The 17,608-nt window shown below is 43.6% G+C and overlaps 1 protein-coding gene across 9 annotated transcripts in view; it reads right to left on the bottom strand.

The window, feature by feature from the left end:
* lef1 (lymphoid enhancer-binding factor 1) overlaps positions 1-17,268 on the bottom strand; it is a 44,733-nt gene extending 27,465 nt beyond the window's left edge. For 2 of the 9 annotated variants that reach the window (XM_079553853.1, XM_079553857.1), the window contains exons 1-3: positions 16,188-17,254; positions 14,529-14,595; positions 12,877-13,004 (exon numbers count right to left, since the gene is read on the bottom strand). In XM_079553853.1, the coding sequence (XP_079409979.1) occupies positions 12,877-13,004; positions 14,529-14,595; positions 16,188-16,382 (390 nt within the window). In that variant the 5' untranslated portion in view covers positions 16,383-17,254. Of the gene's footprint in view, positions 1-12,876; positions 13,005-14,528; positions 14,596-16,187 lie in introns of all 9 variants that reach the window. The other 7 variants (XM_079553860.1, XM_079553855.1, XM_079553854.1 and 4 more) reach the window with 7 other exon arrangements.
* Positions 17,269-17,608: the final 340 nt, after the last annotated feature.

Raw genomic sequence — 17,608 nt, 5'->3', positions numbered from 1 at the left:
GTTTCTTCTGATATCACAAGAGTATACACATTACGCCTGCATCTGTCTTAAAAGGTGCAGGCCCTTCCTTTTTTTTTATTAGTGTGTATTGATACCAATAGACAGTTTTCTGAAATTTTAATCCCATTTCTTGGGTGAATTCACATTAAGGTGCTGAATATTAAGTTATTGTTAGTATTAAGCAGGAGAAACAGCACTGACTTGACGCTCCACCAGCTGCCTGACATAGCAGAATCAGTCTGATTACAGTTTGGAGGGTGTTTTGCAGCTAAATGAATGAACCCTAACCCTTGTCAATCTAATATCCACTTTTAACTGATCACTAATTTCAACCAAGTGTCAATACCCAAATGAGTTGCATGTGGACCAATACTTCAACATCAATCAACCCATCTGCTATACATTTGACCTTGAAGTCACATGACGGACGGCAAGTAATCCGTTTTAGTCAGATCATTTTCTTTTTCTATATATGACAAAACATTAAGCACACACACTAGACACATTCATGTCGGGGCTCATGTGGCACACCTGTAGGCTCATTTTCATCATGGACTGTGCAACAATAGTAGCTGTTTGTTGGGGATTCCTCATTCTAAAGGATTAACTGGTAAAGACGACCAACAACTGCCTTTCAGCCAGGAATTAGTCATTAATCAAACCCCGTATTTTAAGGGTTTTCCTTCTATCCCTGCGCACACGCCCCCACTAAGATCTGAATGAGGAGGACAAAGCCATTCAAATCTGATCCCCTTCGAACAAATGGCTTTTCTCTGTCCAAACAGACGCGGCGAACACTTCAAGAACCTCTCCAAGGATCTGAATGGTCACGCGAAAACTCCGCCCCATCTATTAGCTTTTGTGGATCTTAATACAAACAAAACAATGACCGTGTACAACAAGACTCTGTACGACTGCTGATCCCCTGATACCGCTAAAGAAATGGTAATAGACCATTTTAGAGGCGACAAAAGGTACAGCTTAGGCTCGCGACATATGGTTTCTGCAACATCATAGGGTACACTCACTCATGCACCTGATGTCAGAATGATTAACCAATATAATAGAATAAATATACAAGTAACTCGTCTCCAAGTTGAGTGGATTAGTTTCCAGGGCATTTCGTTAAATTATTATGATTAAATTATATTTAAGTAGTTTTAGCTTAAAGGAACAGGCCACCATTTTTCCATACTGAGATATGTTCTTTCTTGAGCTTAGACAAGTTGATGCGTACCTGTCTGGTCTTTACGTGTGCGCTCAGTGATGCAAAACGACCCAAGATGTTGTTAGCATTTAGCCTCTCCTCCTCTCCTCTATGGGGCCAAACGGGGTGAAGCTAGAAGCGACCAAGCTCTTCCACGTTTTCACTATTTAAATACGGTTAGGTGAGTAGTTACACGATCTAAGTAAAGTACTGTTCGGATGTCAAAGTGCTCCAAAGGTGTTATCACATCTTACAACATAGTACCCCTTTTTATCCACTTAGAAAATCAACACATTTTGTTTGACTATACTTGGATATTTAAATAGGGTAAACGTGGAAGAGCTTGGTCGCTTCTAACTTCACCCCTGTTTGGCCCCATAGAGGAGAGAAGGAGAGGCTAAATGCTAACAACATCATTGTTTTGTTTTTTTTGCGTGACTGAGCGCACGCGTAAAGACCAGACAGGTTCGTATCAACTCGTCTACGCTTAGGTAAGAACATATCTCAGTATGGAAAAATTGTGGCCCCTTCCTTTAAAGCAGTACTAAGTAACTCTTGCCCCTAGAGGCCATAAGTGCAACTGCAGGTGTCGTAGCAAGTTGTGATTTTTTTTACTTATTAATTGTCTTGGAGTGTAAATACTACGCTGACAGACAAGGCAAAGGGAGAGAGGGATATTGTACATTCAATTATACAAGGGAAATATTTTTTTTCACTCAAACTTGGCTGTAAATACTGTTTAAAGTGACGCTAGCCCGCAGTTAGCTTTGCCCGTTAGCATGTTAGCTTCTTCTTCGTGATTCCATTAGTGTGTATTGGTGCTCCGGTCCGGTGGCAGTCAAGTTGCAAGCATGGTTTTCTGGCCAAAGACACCAGGGGGAGATGAAAGACCCTCCAATCATCCTATAAACACTTGTATTACCCCCACAGGGACTACGAAAAGGATTTATTAAGGTAAACACGTTACTTAGTACTGCTTTAAGGTTCCACGATGAACTGGAGATGGAGATGGACTGGGGACCTATATGATATTGTATTTGGTTGTTTTATCATTAATGAAATGTTTGATTTTGGTTGCAGTGCAGGCAATTTTACTAATAAATAGTTTGTAGTGACAAATTTAATAAAGGATGATATATAATTGTAACCCTTTTAGATGTTTTTGTCATGTCCAACAAGATAACACCAACCTCAATTATATAATATTGTATTAAAAATAGATTCATTATTTAAAAAAAACCCTTGACAATGCAACCAACTGTGCATCAGAGGTCGTACCTGACAAACACCTTCTTTAGTGCCTATCAGCTTTGATATGGAGACGTTGTGTGACTGTGGATTGGAGGTGTGTGCGGTGAGTGGTGTGCACTTACACTTGGGCATCTTTCATCTCTCAAAGATAGGGGTATAGTGGGGGTGCATTGATTTGATGTTTTGATGCATTGTTAGATTGTTTGATGACGGGCAGCTCAAAGTGGAGGACGCCCCTGTGATGTGTCTCCGTTGCATGACATGAAAAGCGTCACCTGGCCTCTGAGCGGAGTGGGCTACGGCTGCTGGTGGATTTAAGTTCTCCTACTGGGCTGCTCGCTGGTTCCATTGATGCCGCATAATCCATTCGGCCTGACCTTTATAGTTCAAGAGTCATCCCCACTGCCCTGTCTGCCACCTTTGTCAAAAGTAAAACCATCAGATACCTTTTATTTCAACCAATTTATTCAATATGTGCGTTTCACAAAGAAAATAATGGGCTTGTATCGCTAAGTGGTCCGATGATCAAAAGAAACATGGCACGCAAGGAGAGCTCATCAGATGAACAAACATTCTTGCTCGATATCTTTGCTGGTTTCATCAGCCTGCATCAAGTGACGGCTAAAGATAAAAACAAAGCCCTGTTCTCTCGCTGTAACACTATACTAGTACTCACAAACTCAAGGCCTGGATAATCACATATTTCCAATTAACTTGCCCCGTAATGTGATTCTGCATTTTCCCTCTTTGGCCTCTACCTGACCCCAAAATGTCACAAAGTTCTCACACAACGCACAAGGTGGGAAAATGGGCAAACCCAGTGATTATTTATCGAATCAAGCATATATTAAAGAAGCAACTGAATCAATGGAGACGTCAGTGTCAACATCATTTTAGATATGGTCATGAGGGAGTGAAGGAATCTACATGAAAGCAGGTGTGTGTAAACTGTAACAGAGCATGGACAGCAAAAGAACTACATTCATTGCTCCTGGATTTCCTCTGACTTTGGACCAGTGAGTTTTTTTACCAGCCATAGTAAATTGGGCGCCTGGGGCAGGCCATGGCCAAGCTTGCATTTTGGAGCAGAGTGTGGAGGGCATGAGGGATAGAGATATAGCAATGAAGGGGGACAGGGGGACTGCTGGTGGGGGAAGACTAGAAGCATACAGAGGTGACACAATAGGCATGGTACACACTAACACGCTAACTAGCCAGCACCAGCACAATCAGCACTCCCCTCTGTTCTCTTCATCCAGTCATAAATATGGCTACATCTGCAAGTGTAATCACTTCATTGTACTCTGATTTTCTGCTCTGCTGGTCAGCAGCATGGCAGCCTTCTTTTCAGCACCTCTCCCTCTCTGTTGTGAGCCTCCTTTGCCTCGAGTGCCCTCGCCCGTTCCAGGCGACTCCTTCGTCGGTCTCCCAGATTATAGAGCTGCGGTCGCTCAGGTAACAAGAGTCCCTAATCTGGCTGGGTTTAAATTACACATAATTGCCCCGGCACAGTGATTGATTTCAGCCCAGGAATAGGAAAAGACAGCGTACCCCCCACCCCAAACATCTCCTCCTCCCTCTCTGCCTCTCCAGCGCTCACGAGCAGCAGCCAAGACTCTCCATCTAGTAGGAGGCAGGAGGCTTTGAAGAGATCAAAGCCAAGGCCGGGAGCAGTTGCGCGCCCTGGGAATACGGGAGAGAGGCTTTCTGCTCCTCAGCCCTATTTTCTAGCGTCATGTCGGATTGCAGCTGTATTGCATTTCGCCAGTTTTCTTAATGCTCTTGGTTTTGACTTTGACATCAGTGATCCCCCTTGGTTTCTTCAAAAACAAGGGAGGAGAAGGGAAAGAAAGTGAAAGCAAAAAAAAAAGAGTGTGAAGGGAGGAAAGAAAAGACGGCAAGGAGATCTACAGACTGATTTTTATTTTCACAACTCCATAATTGGCCAGTTCAAAGGAGGGGAGGGGAGAATGTAGCATTTGTTTTCAATTCCACAGGCGATATGAAAGGGGCGACAAACTTTTATGGGCTTCCCAAAAATTAAAGACAGGCTTTTTCACAGTCAAAGAACAGTGTGTTTTTTATGACCAAGACCACACAAAATGAACAGATAGCAAAGCCTTCTTTTTGGTCCTCCCACAGAAGCTCAACAGTGCACTTCTTATATCCATGTACACTTGTGTGTGTATGTGCCGGATAGTCTTGTTAGAAATGGCTAGACGGAAAACACAGTGGTTTGATGTTTAGAGCAAAAACACAGAAGAAGAAAGAGCACCGACTATATCCATCCATTCATTTAACAGCTTGGCTAATAAAGCCTAGTGGCGAGAAGGCACCCTTTGTACTGTAACTATGCAGGCCTATATCAACCTCCTACACTGGGGACCATTAATATTTCAGCACTGTCAGATACACATTGCATGCGAGCCTCTTTAGCACTCACACCCAGAGCAGAAAGAAATAATGAGCTTCTGAAAATATGAAATAGTAAAGAGAAGGAGGGAGGGAGTCTCCAGCATAGACTGACCAACTTCACACAACAGAGCAGCTATTGATCATAGCTCAATTTCTTAGCAGGACAAAGTGAGGGCTGTTTGAGCTCCTCTGAAGTCCAGACACAGGCAGCAGGATTTACACCCATGTTTCACTCCTGTGCTCTTATTGTTCCCCCATTGCCATTTACTTTGAGGAACACAGTGTGCCATACATACACCAACAATCTGTCAGAACCAACTCCAAACGGCCATTCATTTTTACACATTTTTAAGCTATGTTTAAGAACACTGGGGCACAAAATCAGGAACAAAGCCAGGCTTGTTTACTACACATACTTATTATTCAATTTCTCTAAACCATTCAAATCAGTGGCATTCTACGGTCAAAACGACTTTCAAACAGGACGTTTACTGCCAGACTTTTGCCACAAATTCCAAATACTAATCCTAGCACTTTCTGAGAAGGAAGTTCCCACCCATACCAGTCAAACGGTTCTGGGATTTAGGGACAACCTTGGTGAGGCCGTGGAGTCCCAGAGATCAGCGGCAGGCAGCGGGTGAAGAGTGAGGCCCTCTGAGCAGGTGCTGTGGCTGGGCAGAGCTATGTCCGCTGAGGCCTGACTGGCTCCAGGCTGTGCAGCTAGATTGGATAAGCTGTGTCCAAGCCAGTGGCAAGGCACGTGGCAAGAGTGTCATCATCAGCTGTGGAACAGTTTTTCTTTCAGCAGTCCCACAGGCTCGCAGTGTTGGTCAATAAGGCTTAAGTCATGTTCATAAATCTTTTATGCATTTAAATGTAAGGTCCTCTGTCTCATAGAAAACAATACTAAACCATAAGCTAAAATAAACAAAACATAATTGACTATAAATGACAATGTTTTTCACTCACAAAGTGCAACTACTCTATTACCACTGCATGAGGTCACAAGTTGCGGCTCAATATATAGAGTTGATGTATCTATTCTTGAAATTGGACTGATCTAATAACATTTTGAACAATTACAAGCTCTGTAGAAAGTTTAGCCCCATCTTCATACTTTCGTTCTCATCCTTCTTATACAACAGCCTGAATCTTGAGGTCTGGTTGAGGCTCATACTGCACAGCTCCACAGAGATGAAACACTCTGATAAGGTGATTATAACCACATGGCGTCATTAGCGGTGTGCATATGGAGTAAATGTGTCAAGCGACATCACCGCACTGCAAAGAACAAGAGGGAACCTTGGCGTTAATCGTGCCATTTATAAAGCGCTGAGGCCCAGCGGTCTTACAAAGACACAGCGAGTGTTTCTTCTGTGGGAGGTCCCGCCTCCTGGCCTCCATGCGCGCAACCATATTTCACTGGTTCATAAAGCTGCAGAACAGATGACATCAGGGACATTGTGACTCAGTGCTAAAGACGGGGGTTATCATTTCTGTGGACTTCAAGCACATTTAACGCGCACTATCTCGCAATAGGCATCTTTCCATAGGAGTGATATGGGGAGTGGCTTTGGGGGTTCAAGCCACTCCATCTTGGGGCCACCAGTACCAGCTTGATAAATGAGGAGCAAGGCGGTTGACTACACTAGAGAACGATGTCTTGTTTGGAAAGACTTTCAAGAGCTAACACTACTAAAATGCATTACATTGTATTGTGAGTCGTTAAATGTAGCACAGTGGGCTGGAGAGGTGAAATTTCTATAAAAAGATTCAGGAAGTAGTTTCCCTCAGCTGTAGCTTGGACTTAGCCCCCACAACACGACAAACCCCATCGGTCATTCCCACAGTGGTCTAGAATGGTTTATCCAAAAACCTCAGAAACACAAGGGAACGTGAACTGGGTTTATACCGTCCTGAGACAGGTTAGTTTTACCCTACTGATGATGTGTCGTTGCAATAGTAATCCTGCCATCTTTGCCATCTTTATTTATTTGATGGGTCTCCCTGTAAAGACGTTCTCTTTCAGAATTCACTGTGCAAGGAGCAAACCCTCTTCTGACGCACACTCAGACAGGAGTGTAGTGGGATGCTGTGCCACTGTTATAGGGCCTGTTTCAGCTCCAGCTCTGGGGAACGTCATTGACAGAATGCTTTGGTGACAATGCTGTGAAGCAGGTGACGTATGTAACTCACTGAAATTGATAATGATCCCTTTTTATCTTCAATAACTGTAGTAAAAAAGAGAAGTAGATTGGCACACAATCCTCTGCCTTTCGCACTCCCATTATACAATTTCCACAGTGAAAAGCGCAATCCAGCTACTTTCAGGCAGCGTTCTGAGATGTTTGTTTCGCTAAGCTTCGCAGCAGGTCGGCATGCTGATGTCACACACAAGCGCGAACATGCGCCATTGTCAATGAGCCCCAGCTGTTTTTCATATGAACATGTGGCATATGAACCTGAGTGGAGACAACGGAGGCTTCCAGTGGCAGAAGAGGGGCTGGCGTGTACACAGGTACAGTATCTATGAACGGTTTGGTGCATAAACAGCAAGGAGTTTGGCTGGGCCGGGTAACCTATGAGTCAATGACACAGATTTGGGCCTATGTCCAGATAAAAAAAAATGGTCAAGGATTATTGTATTAATGAATTTTAGTGAGCATGTGTTTGACTATGTATCAATGGAACCATAAGTGTAATATATTGTAATGTAATGCTCTTTTGAAACTGATAGTAGTTCTGGGTTTTAGAAAGTACGTAAGCATGTACTGGGATTCCTTGATACATGAGCTTGGTTTTATCTTAAGACTATTACTAGCAAGTGATCATGTGGAGTTTAACTGCTTAAAGGCGTAAAGCTACACTGAGCGGTAGTTAACTTCATGCAGCATGTCCGCCCTGTAGTGACACTTCAAAAACTACACAAGGTGCCATAAGCCGCTATATACAACGTTATATGTGGAAATTTGCAGGCTGCTGGTAAACGTAGTGTTCTCTTGAACAGGGATCTTCCACGGTAGCGCTGGGGGCATGAGCTCAGGACACACATGGCACCGAGGGACACCAGAGCGCTCCGACCAAATCCCGTTAGGTAAGCCTGGGTTAGTGATTCCACGCTGCGAGACACTGGCTAGCAGATCCGTCACGTTCCCACTACTTCAAAGGAAAAGCAGCGCAGCAACCCCCTCCCCACCACCACCACCACACAGCCCTGCTTTTTTTTTTTTTTTTTTTTTCCTCGCCATGAGGATCTGCAATTGAGGGTCCGAAGGGAGAAATAGTTTGCAGCAAAAGGGAAGGGAGCAGCGGAGACACAACAGAAAGAGGCAGATTTCAACGGCGGTACAATTTCCTTTATCTAGACGCCCGATTGGCAACATCGACTACTATTCGTACCATTTGATTTACATGTAAAGTTAAGGGGTAAATGTTGACGATGAAAGCTTTAGGTCGTTACTAAATATGCTGCGGTATTTATTTAGAAACTGTCATTCCAAAAGCCTGACTGGAGGCTAAAAGACCATTCACTTGAAAATAGCACAAAGGCATCCAACTTCTCTCCCTTCACGTATCAAACGACCAGCAGCGACATTTGCTTTAAGAAAAAAAAAACTTGTCAGAACAAACAATTGAGATGACAAAAGGGCCCAAAGACAGCCACGCTATTCCCAGAGCAGAGCAAGCTTTAAATAGCTTTGCAAATGGCAAGAAGACGTAAAACAACTTTCCTCATTTGGGATTCATTTGCAACGCTTGTGCTGCAGTAGAAGCAGGAAGACTTATATTTCCAATAAAGCAAATGTAGGATGCACGAACACGAACCGTCATATACAGCTTATCGTTTAGTGTGGCGCAAATACGGCAATATGTGTTCTTGCAAACTGCAGCAAAAATTAAAGATTATGAGCTACGTGAATAACAGAATTAAGGAAAATCTATACCAGCCACCGCTACCTGACCATACTTCTAAAATGCTACAATGTTTAGTTGCACAACAGAGACATTGCTGGATAACAGAGTGAGACAAACCAATGAGAATATACATGCAACACTTATATATTCCCTTTAAAGACCTCAATAATGATGTGGTCTTAGCTATAGGTCCACTGTTTGCCCTATAGACTGCACACCTCCCGCCTATCTACACGTTTCCACAAACATAAGTGTATTCATAACATGACCGCTCTTTGAAGTGGTCGCAAATGTTTCAAATCTGTACTACGGTTTGGCGCTGAGCAACTGAACTCCGTGATGAAATCTTCACACCAGAATCCGCAGTCTCGTGGCGAGCTACGGGCTCACAAGAAGGAACACCCCCACCCCCCTTTTTTCACCAAAATGTGCTGACAATCAGCAACTCCCAGCAGCCCCATCATCATGACTGGACGGCATGTGCAGGAATGTCATGGTCAATGGAAATCAATCTAAACTGCTGGGACTTGAGGGAGTAGGCGGGGGGCCGAGGGGTGAGGGTGCGGGTGGGGGCTGGTTCGGTGGTGGTGGTGGTGGTGGTGGTGGTGGGCTGGAGATGGAAGAGAATGAAAGAGAATGTTCCTTTGATCTGAGTGAAAACCGATCGCAGGCCTGCAGATACTGTGGCTGTGGTGGCCGGGAGCAGCAGCAGCAGCAGCAGCAGTAAAGAGAGAAAGAAACTGACATCAGTGGGAAAAGCCAAAGATCTGTGATCCTTCCACCAATCCCTGGCTTTTTGTTGGATAATCAAGGGCGAACGAAGATGAAGAGACGACTGTTTTATTGAAGATTGGGTAGTGAAATAAGGGTTGAAAGCAGGGGTGATTAAAGCTATTTTTTTTACTTTTTACATTTTTGGGTACGATTTTTACCGCCAAATAATGTCACTTAAAGCCACACCGCGTAGAATTTTACCCAATAAATTAAATTGAAATACATTATGGCGGATATTTTCATCATTGAAAAATATCGAAGAAATGTACAAACAAACATGAGCCTTTGCTGTGAGCGGCTCAATTCTCCGAAGACAAGACAGTAACTTTAACGGGAGTGGATGCGTCTCCAGCTCGTCTCCATGGAGATGAGACTAAAGTCAGCAGAATATGAGATTTAAACAGGTTAGGTCCTCATCCATATCCATTCTTTGATTACCCACTTCAGTAATAGCATTTTCTGTGTTGCGCTGGTCATTAGGTGCATGTTTTTTTTACTGATAGCAACAATATAGTCCACAATGTTACGCAGTGTGCCTTTAAGTTGAAGTCAAAAGTTGAAGTCAAACACGACTCAAGTGAACTTTGGTTGATCATTACTCTTACACCTGATCATCGGATTCACTGATGTGATCCAACTGCCATAACAAAAAGTGCAAATTGTGATATATCTAATACAAAACAAAACAACACCTACCTTACTTCAAATCTGATGAGTAAAATGACACAAGTAAACATACAATAAATGAGTCGCTACAACGCAATTCTAACTGTTACTTGAGCCGCACTGAGAGATAAACCCCAACACCATAAACACCTCTCTGACCTGGCGACTGTAGACAATGAAATAACTGATCTAACCGAGCAGAAAAGGAGCCGTAAAAAAAAAGAGAATTTAAAAAGCGACACCAGCCCACATTTCAAAACTATTTGCAAATCCTCCGGTGAATCATTGGGGAAATCTGGATCGAGCTCTTCCTCCACAATGTCACAAGCGTCTTCTTTTTTTTTTTTTGCCCTCTCCAACTTTTTGGCAGGAGAAGGGGAAGCGGTGCAATTTTAACGTCATTTCGTGATAGAGTTGCGTGTGAATCAAGAGCCTTTACACACAGCATGTGGCATCTGCCCCTGACAATCACATCTGCCTCGGAAAGCCAATTCTTATAATAAACTTCCCAACTCACTGGTTTACCTTGTGATGAAACCAAAGGGGGGGGAAAATAAGAATAAAAAATACGACTGCGAGGGGTTTGTTTATGTGCTTGTGCCATGGGTGCATTTCCTGTATGAACCCAGTGAGCCGCAGAGGCGCATGCAAGGACAAAACCGGATTATTGTGGACAGCTGCTGTGGCGCTTTTTTTCCCCCCCTTGTGTTTTAAGTCTGCCTCGAGAGGAGAAATTTGCAAACGGGACAGACACAGGAAGCCGCCAGAGAGAAAGAGACATGCAGCTGGCCTGAAATTAATACGGTTAAGGGGACAATATCTAGCTGGTGCAGACACACACACACGCGCGCCACCCCTGGACAGGACAAGGCGCTGCTCTGCATAAAAGAACCTGCTGCCTCCGGGGCCTCACTCCGTCACGCTGGGCTAATTAGAGATCCAACTTCGGGTCGTGTAGCCATGAATCACTTCAGATTTTAACAAGAAGAGAAATGCTTGGCTGCATGATTATGGCATGCGCTCGGTTTTCTAGGAAGCCCACACATGGTCGTCAAGGGGACTGAGGTCAACAGCGCTGCCACATGAGGGTAAATGTACAAAACCACAGAATGACACAGACATTTAAAGGAAATGCATGTTTAACTGAATGAATGTCTTGCTTGACGGGTTTATGGATTAGTAATGGCCAAATACATTTATTTTGTTGCTGAATAGGGGCCAAATATGCCAGTCATATTATTAATAAGTGGGAATGAAACTCAAATGGGATACACGCACTGTGGATCTTCACTAGTTTTCAAAGAATTAAAGGACCTATACCTGATTTTTTTCACACAACTATGGAAGCGGGAGCAAAAGTTCACACGGTTGGTTGTGTCCAAACGTTCACCCATCATTCCTAACCCATTTCTAGCATCCCAATTCCTCACAGCGATGAGTTATAAACACTGTCACTGTCACAGTATTGCTTAAAAAAAAACTACCCTGCCAGCTCACAATCAATAAAAATGCGTTATAATTACATGGAACCGTCTTTTTCACAAAACTCTGCACTAAAAGAAGACGAAACCAATTTGATTTCACCGTTCGTATAAGAATCAGGTTCAGGGCCTTTAACTAATCATACTATTGGTTGGTGTTTTTTCCTATAATTACTGTGTCAAAGTGTTGTATATTGACTGGTAAATTGTATTTACTTTGCTTTTATTCAAATAAAAGGGTTACAATCCCCAAAAGCTAAACCTTATTGTTACTAGGGCTGCACAAATAATCACGACTGAATGCAAACTGCAATTTTAATGGTTATTAAAACACAAAACATAAAAAAACAACTAAAATACTTGTTTCCATTTGGATTCATCATGTTTACCCCATAGTTCAGACTTCTACGGACATGTCCTGAAATGCATGTGTTCTTGTGTTAATTTCTCAACTCTACATTTTCTCTACTCTACATTTCATTCTTGTCTCAAGTGATGATGCTACTGATCTTGATTTAAAAACATGGATTGAATATCTATTGCGGCACCATTCAGAACATTTGTATAATTGTCACCTCCTCATGACCCCCTCATGTGAGAACAAACTGGCCTAAACAAACACATGGCCTTTTAACCTCTCACCCCGCGCCCTAACCGAGCACATTTCCTCCAGTTTGGCTTTACCCAAATTGAAAAGCTACTCCACTGGAGCTTAAGGCCTGTAGGCCAGAGTAACGCCACATTTGAAAGCTAAGACCTACAAAACTGATCGTGACTTTTTTCTTGCGTTTTTGTCACGTCTCATTTTTTTCATAGGTTTTTTTCCCCCATGTTTTTGTCATTTTTTGTTGCTTTCTTCATCGCTTTCAGTGCTTTTCAGTCGTGTTTTTGTCACTTTTTTATTTGTTGCTCTTCTGTTACTGCTTTGTTGCTTTTCTTTTTTTCCCTGCGTTTTTTATGCTTTTTCATCACTTTTTAATCATGTTTTTGTCGCTTGTTTATTGTGTGTTTTGTCGACCTTTTGTTGTCACTTTTCCCGTTGTACTTTCATCCTCGTTTTTTTCGAAAATGTGCTCGGTTCAGGTGACGGTTAAGAGGTTAAGCAGCTTGACTTGCAATAGGATCCTTCGTCGTTTGATCTAATGTATAGAGCGCGGTGGTACTGACCGTTCTGGGCATGGGCGGCGAAATGGAGCCGTTGTTCATGTAGGAGTCGTTGCTCATGTTGGTCATCATGATGTAACCTGGATAACCTGAATATGGATGGCTTTTGCCGTACAGGTCTTGATGCTTTGCTGTAAAAAAACAAATAAATAAAAAAAAGAGAGTGAGAGAGAGAGAGGGGAGAGAAAATTCCGCAATTAAAGCTGTAAAACCCGCAAACACACACGCACAAAGATGAAACGTAATTTGAAAGTCTCAACATGAAAGCCCCAAATTAAATCGTAACAAGAATCAGTCCACTCTGACAGTGCCTCATTGAGTGAATCACACAGCTAAAAGAATGCGAACACAGATCGGGGGGCCTGGCTGTTGTTGATGCAGTAATGATATCGCTGTCGATCGCTTTGACCCGCGCCCCCCGTTTGGCCCCGGCCCTTTTGTTTGTGCCCTTTCTTCGTGCACTTGGGGAGAGAGGAGGGCCGTATTATGGGGCCGGAACAATGGAAGCCCCTCTGTGCCAATTAGCGCCAATTACAAGAACATACAGACTGTGTCAAAACAGGAGACGCCCCAGCCGCTCCCCATACGCCTTTGACCTGAGAAGGGGGGCCTTTTCTTATATATATAGATATGAAAAGGCCCCTACGCACTCGCCACTTGTGCTGTACTGTGTCCTAAAGCAATAAAAAAAAAAAAGAGAGAAGAAAAAGGGGCGGGAGGTCTGGTGGCGGGTGGGGGGGGGCTATTTGCGCAATGTATAGACTGATGGCAACACGGATCGAGTTCTAAAGGCAGGGCTGTGTTTGGTTTGAGGGGGTGCTCCATTGAGGAGTGAAAGGGGAACAAAGAGGAGACACGCTCCTGCTTTAAAGGACTAATGATGACCTGCAGCCAGTGGGGTCATACTACAATAGGCCGAGGGAGCGAAAAGGGCCCAGAGCAACATGTGACAGAGATTCGGGCGAAAAGAAGAAAAGCCTATTCGGATAATAGCTTGATAAGAAACACAAGCTACAAGGCGATTTGAAGTTTCAATTCGATGGAAGAGTAAGGGTTGTGCCACAAGAGTTCGTAGCCGTTGTCCTTTTGTAATTCTTGGATTTGGCCCCTTGTGCAATGATATAACGTCCAACAGCAGTTTGATGTGTATGTTTTACAAAGATTTATATGAAATCAAGATTCAACAGTGGACATTATTTTTCCTGAACTCGTTCTGTGAGCTGAAACCTAGTGTACGATTGGATTGTAAAAAATATATGTAAAATTGAGCCAGAGTTTAGAACAGCTCTTCGTTCATCTGTTCACAAAGATCCGAACAGCTCTTTCGGATCTTTGGGGACAGATCCCAAAAGATCCGGCTCCCATGAATCCCATCTCTGCCCTGGCACCCGCATCCCCGAGATATTGGGAGCTGTCCCCCTTCCTTTCCTGGCCGAGCGTGTCCTGACTAGACCTGGGTTCCAACATAGCCCTGATAAGGATAAGGACAAGTGTGCGAATGATCACTTCTGTGTGGAAAAAAACACACTGTCAAACCACAGTGAAATGAATAGCTTAAGCGGTTACTGTTTTACTGCGTGTTGTCTGTCCTATAAAAGTTTAATAAAATAAACATGATGTTTTTTTACGGGCTCTTCCTCAGGGCTGTCACTTACCATCATCCGAATGGTCTCTGTGTTTTTCGTGATATGAATCTTGTGGTATTTGGGACAGTCTAGATGCCTGCAAAAAAAGAAAAGAGAGAAAGACAAACGAAATGGAATTATGTTGAATCAATTAGGAGGGCCTTCAGACATGTTACACGGTCAGATAGCCACAAACGCAGCAGGACCGGCCCCTGTGCCTCTGCCCCACTCCCCCCCCCCCTCCTCCCTCCCCTCCGAATGCAAAACACAAACACGCCACTGCTATCTATAGAGGGCTGATGGAGCAGCCCGCATCAAAGCTTCAAAAGCACCACTTAATTAAGCTTCATGTCCTTAAGGAGCTTACAAATTAACTTGTTTTCAATATGCTGGGTCCAGTCTCGTCTTCGGCTTTCAATTTAAGCCGCCATTTAAATTTCTAAAAAGAACAGCACATACTGAATGCTCCCTGGCAATGAAATAAAAACAATCAGACTCCTTTTTCTTATTAACATTTTTTTTTTTTTTTTTAACAAATCTAAAAATGGGCGATGACCTCCTTTCCCCACCATATCCCTCAGGATGGCTTCCAGCTGTGTGAGGGAACTTCATTGGATTCCTAATTAACATTCAGCCTCTGTCCCGTGCGTCTCCAGGACATTTCATGGCAAACATGTAGAGAGCAAACCATGTGCCTTTTTTTTTTTTATATTAACACTAGTGTTAATGGGAAAAATGCAGCACATTTTGGGATGAGCTAGCTGCAGGGGGTGAGTAAACAGGTAGATGGGGGAAATCTAGGCTTGGGTTGGCGTAAGCCTATGCTGCTGTGGATGGAGGCTAAGAGAACATTTAATTCATACAGTTATCATTAAAATGTCATCAATTATTCTTATAAGGAAAACCTTCTGTAAAGTGTCTTTAAAGGGTTTGCATTTACTTCTACCACGAGATCAGAATTTATTTTTGGAATGATTAATAGCTCTTACACTACAAATCCAAGTGAAATAATACAAAATCTGCCTTCCATATGATGTCTATGTTATTGCCTCTGTATTAAAAAACTTACATAGAACAGACAAAATGATTTACGGCAAAGACCACTTTTATTTATCCTTCAAGGACAGATCGTTCTATGTAGATGTTGGATGCAGCTCAGAAGGCCTCATGTTATTTCCTCACTATTATTATTTCGTATGCGTCTGACCTATGCCAGACAAACGCATATGTGGCACACAAGGTCAAGCAAAACATTTAAGGCATGCACGGAGTGAGACGAACGCTCATTGGTGCATCCTTTGGGAGGCTGAGCTGCACGTTGGCATTAGGACTAGGCCTTCACCTTTTGCAAGTTCATTCAGTAGATTTTTTTTTTTTAGCTTAAATTAAAAAATATAAAATACATGCCATTTTATATCAGACACAAGAGTAACGCGTAAAGCTGTATTTTGCGCACCAATTTTTGAAACGATTGATGATTTCAGGACAGGGCTGAATAATTCAAAAGCTTTAGATTACACAGCTGACTGGGTCGTTTAATGTACGCAGAGCTTCTAAAATCGGGACATGTTTTTTTCTTCAAACGGCGATGGCGTGTTTGTTTCCTAAAAAAAAAAACTTTGGTGAGCGCGCAGATGACAGCAGCATCCTTGTTCCAATCACTGTAGGGGAACACGCGGCGTTACTCACGTCGTTACTGTTCGGGCTGCTCTCTGACTCGTTCACCAGAGATGACTTAATGTCTGCCAGGTCTCCCTCCTCCTCCGAGTGGCTGAGTTCCGCGAAGATCTGCTCGTTCTGCGGGTCCCCCTCATCTTTGAACGGGATCATCTCGTCCGTTGCGCACAGCTCGGGGTCTCCTCCACCGCCTGATAACTGTGGCATTTTGGAATCGACTTATGCTCAGCGCAGCTTCTTGGTCGAACTGAGGAAGACACACTCCTGATAGGGTTAACCAAAAAAAAAAGGAAAAAAATCCCACCAAAATCCCCTCGTCGACGCGAATGGGAATGCACCACCAGTGCGTGGGCAAAAGTCTGCGCGCAGTCAGTCACCGGGAGCACGCTGCCTGCCTGCCGGTGTGTCTCTGCGTTTTGCCGAAGCAACAGGAGCGTGCTTTCGCTCCGGGTCCGTTGCAACACACACACACCGGAGAAGTTGAGATGTAAAAAAGTCAATGAGAATGTTTCAGGAGACCAAAACAAAACACAAAACAGGGACACGCGCCGCCAGAGCTCAGAAAACAGCTGAACACATACGATCCAGTAAAAGTCTCAATATTAAAAAAAAGGAAAAGTGCAATTTAATGAAAGAAATTAGTCCCTTGGTGGTCCCGGTGAAGCAAGGAAACAGAGGGAAAACATCACAGTCGAGATGATGGATGCACGCGCACAAATAAAGTACGCAAACAGTTTTTTCGAAGTTGTAGTGGGGAAAAAACGAGACGAGCGACGCGTCTTTTTACGCACGAAAACACATCCTCAAAAGACGGGCGACCGACTGTGGAGGAGGGATAAAAGCGAAAGAAAAAAAAAGAGTCGTAAAACAATCAAACAAAATACAGCGACGGCGTGGAGCGACTTCCCACTGCTCCCGCACCGCTTCCACGGCGTAAAGTAAGCCGTGTGTGTAGTGTGTGTTGGTATAATGTAGCCCTCCGCCTCCTCCGCCTCAGTCACTGGGAGGAAGGAGAGATGAAAGGCGCCGCCGCTTTTGATTGACACTCCTCCAGAGAGACCCTGCTCGACTCGCAACGCAAATGGCCAGACGCACAGCCAAGAATGAGACTTGGGGGGGGGAGAAGGGGAAAACAAACAAAACAATTGCTACAGTCTAAAATGAAATAATACAAACGAGAAAGGAGGGAAAAATCAGTTTTGGAGAAAGCCTTTTACGCACGCGTTCGCTGCAGCTTCTACACAACCCTCCATCCGCGGAAGCCGATTTACAAAAAAAAAGAGAAAAAAAAAGCCCTGTAATGTGGTTTGTACTTAATCAATTGCTATTCACAACGGGATAATAGGCTATGAGTATTTATACAAGTCCTGCTTGCATCATGTGTCAATAGGGGGTGTGCCTTTTGTGACTTTGATGCCATGTCAAGCAGCGAA

The sequence above is a fragment of the Gobius niger genome (assembly GCF_951799975.1).
Source record: "Gobius niger genome assembly, chromosome: 3".
Lineage (NCBI taxonomy): Eukaryota > Metazoa > Chordata > Actinopteri > Gobiiformes > Gobiidae > Gobius > Gobius niger.
This window is presented reverse-complemented; position numbering and strand designations above follow the sequence as displayed.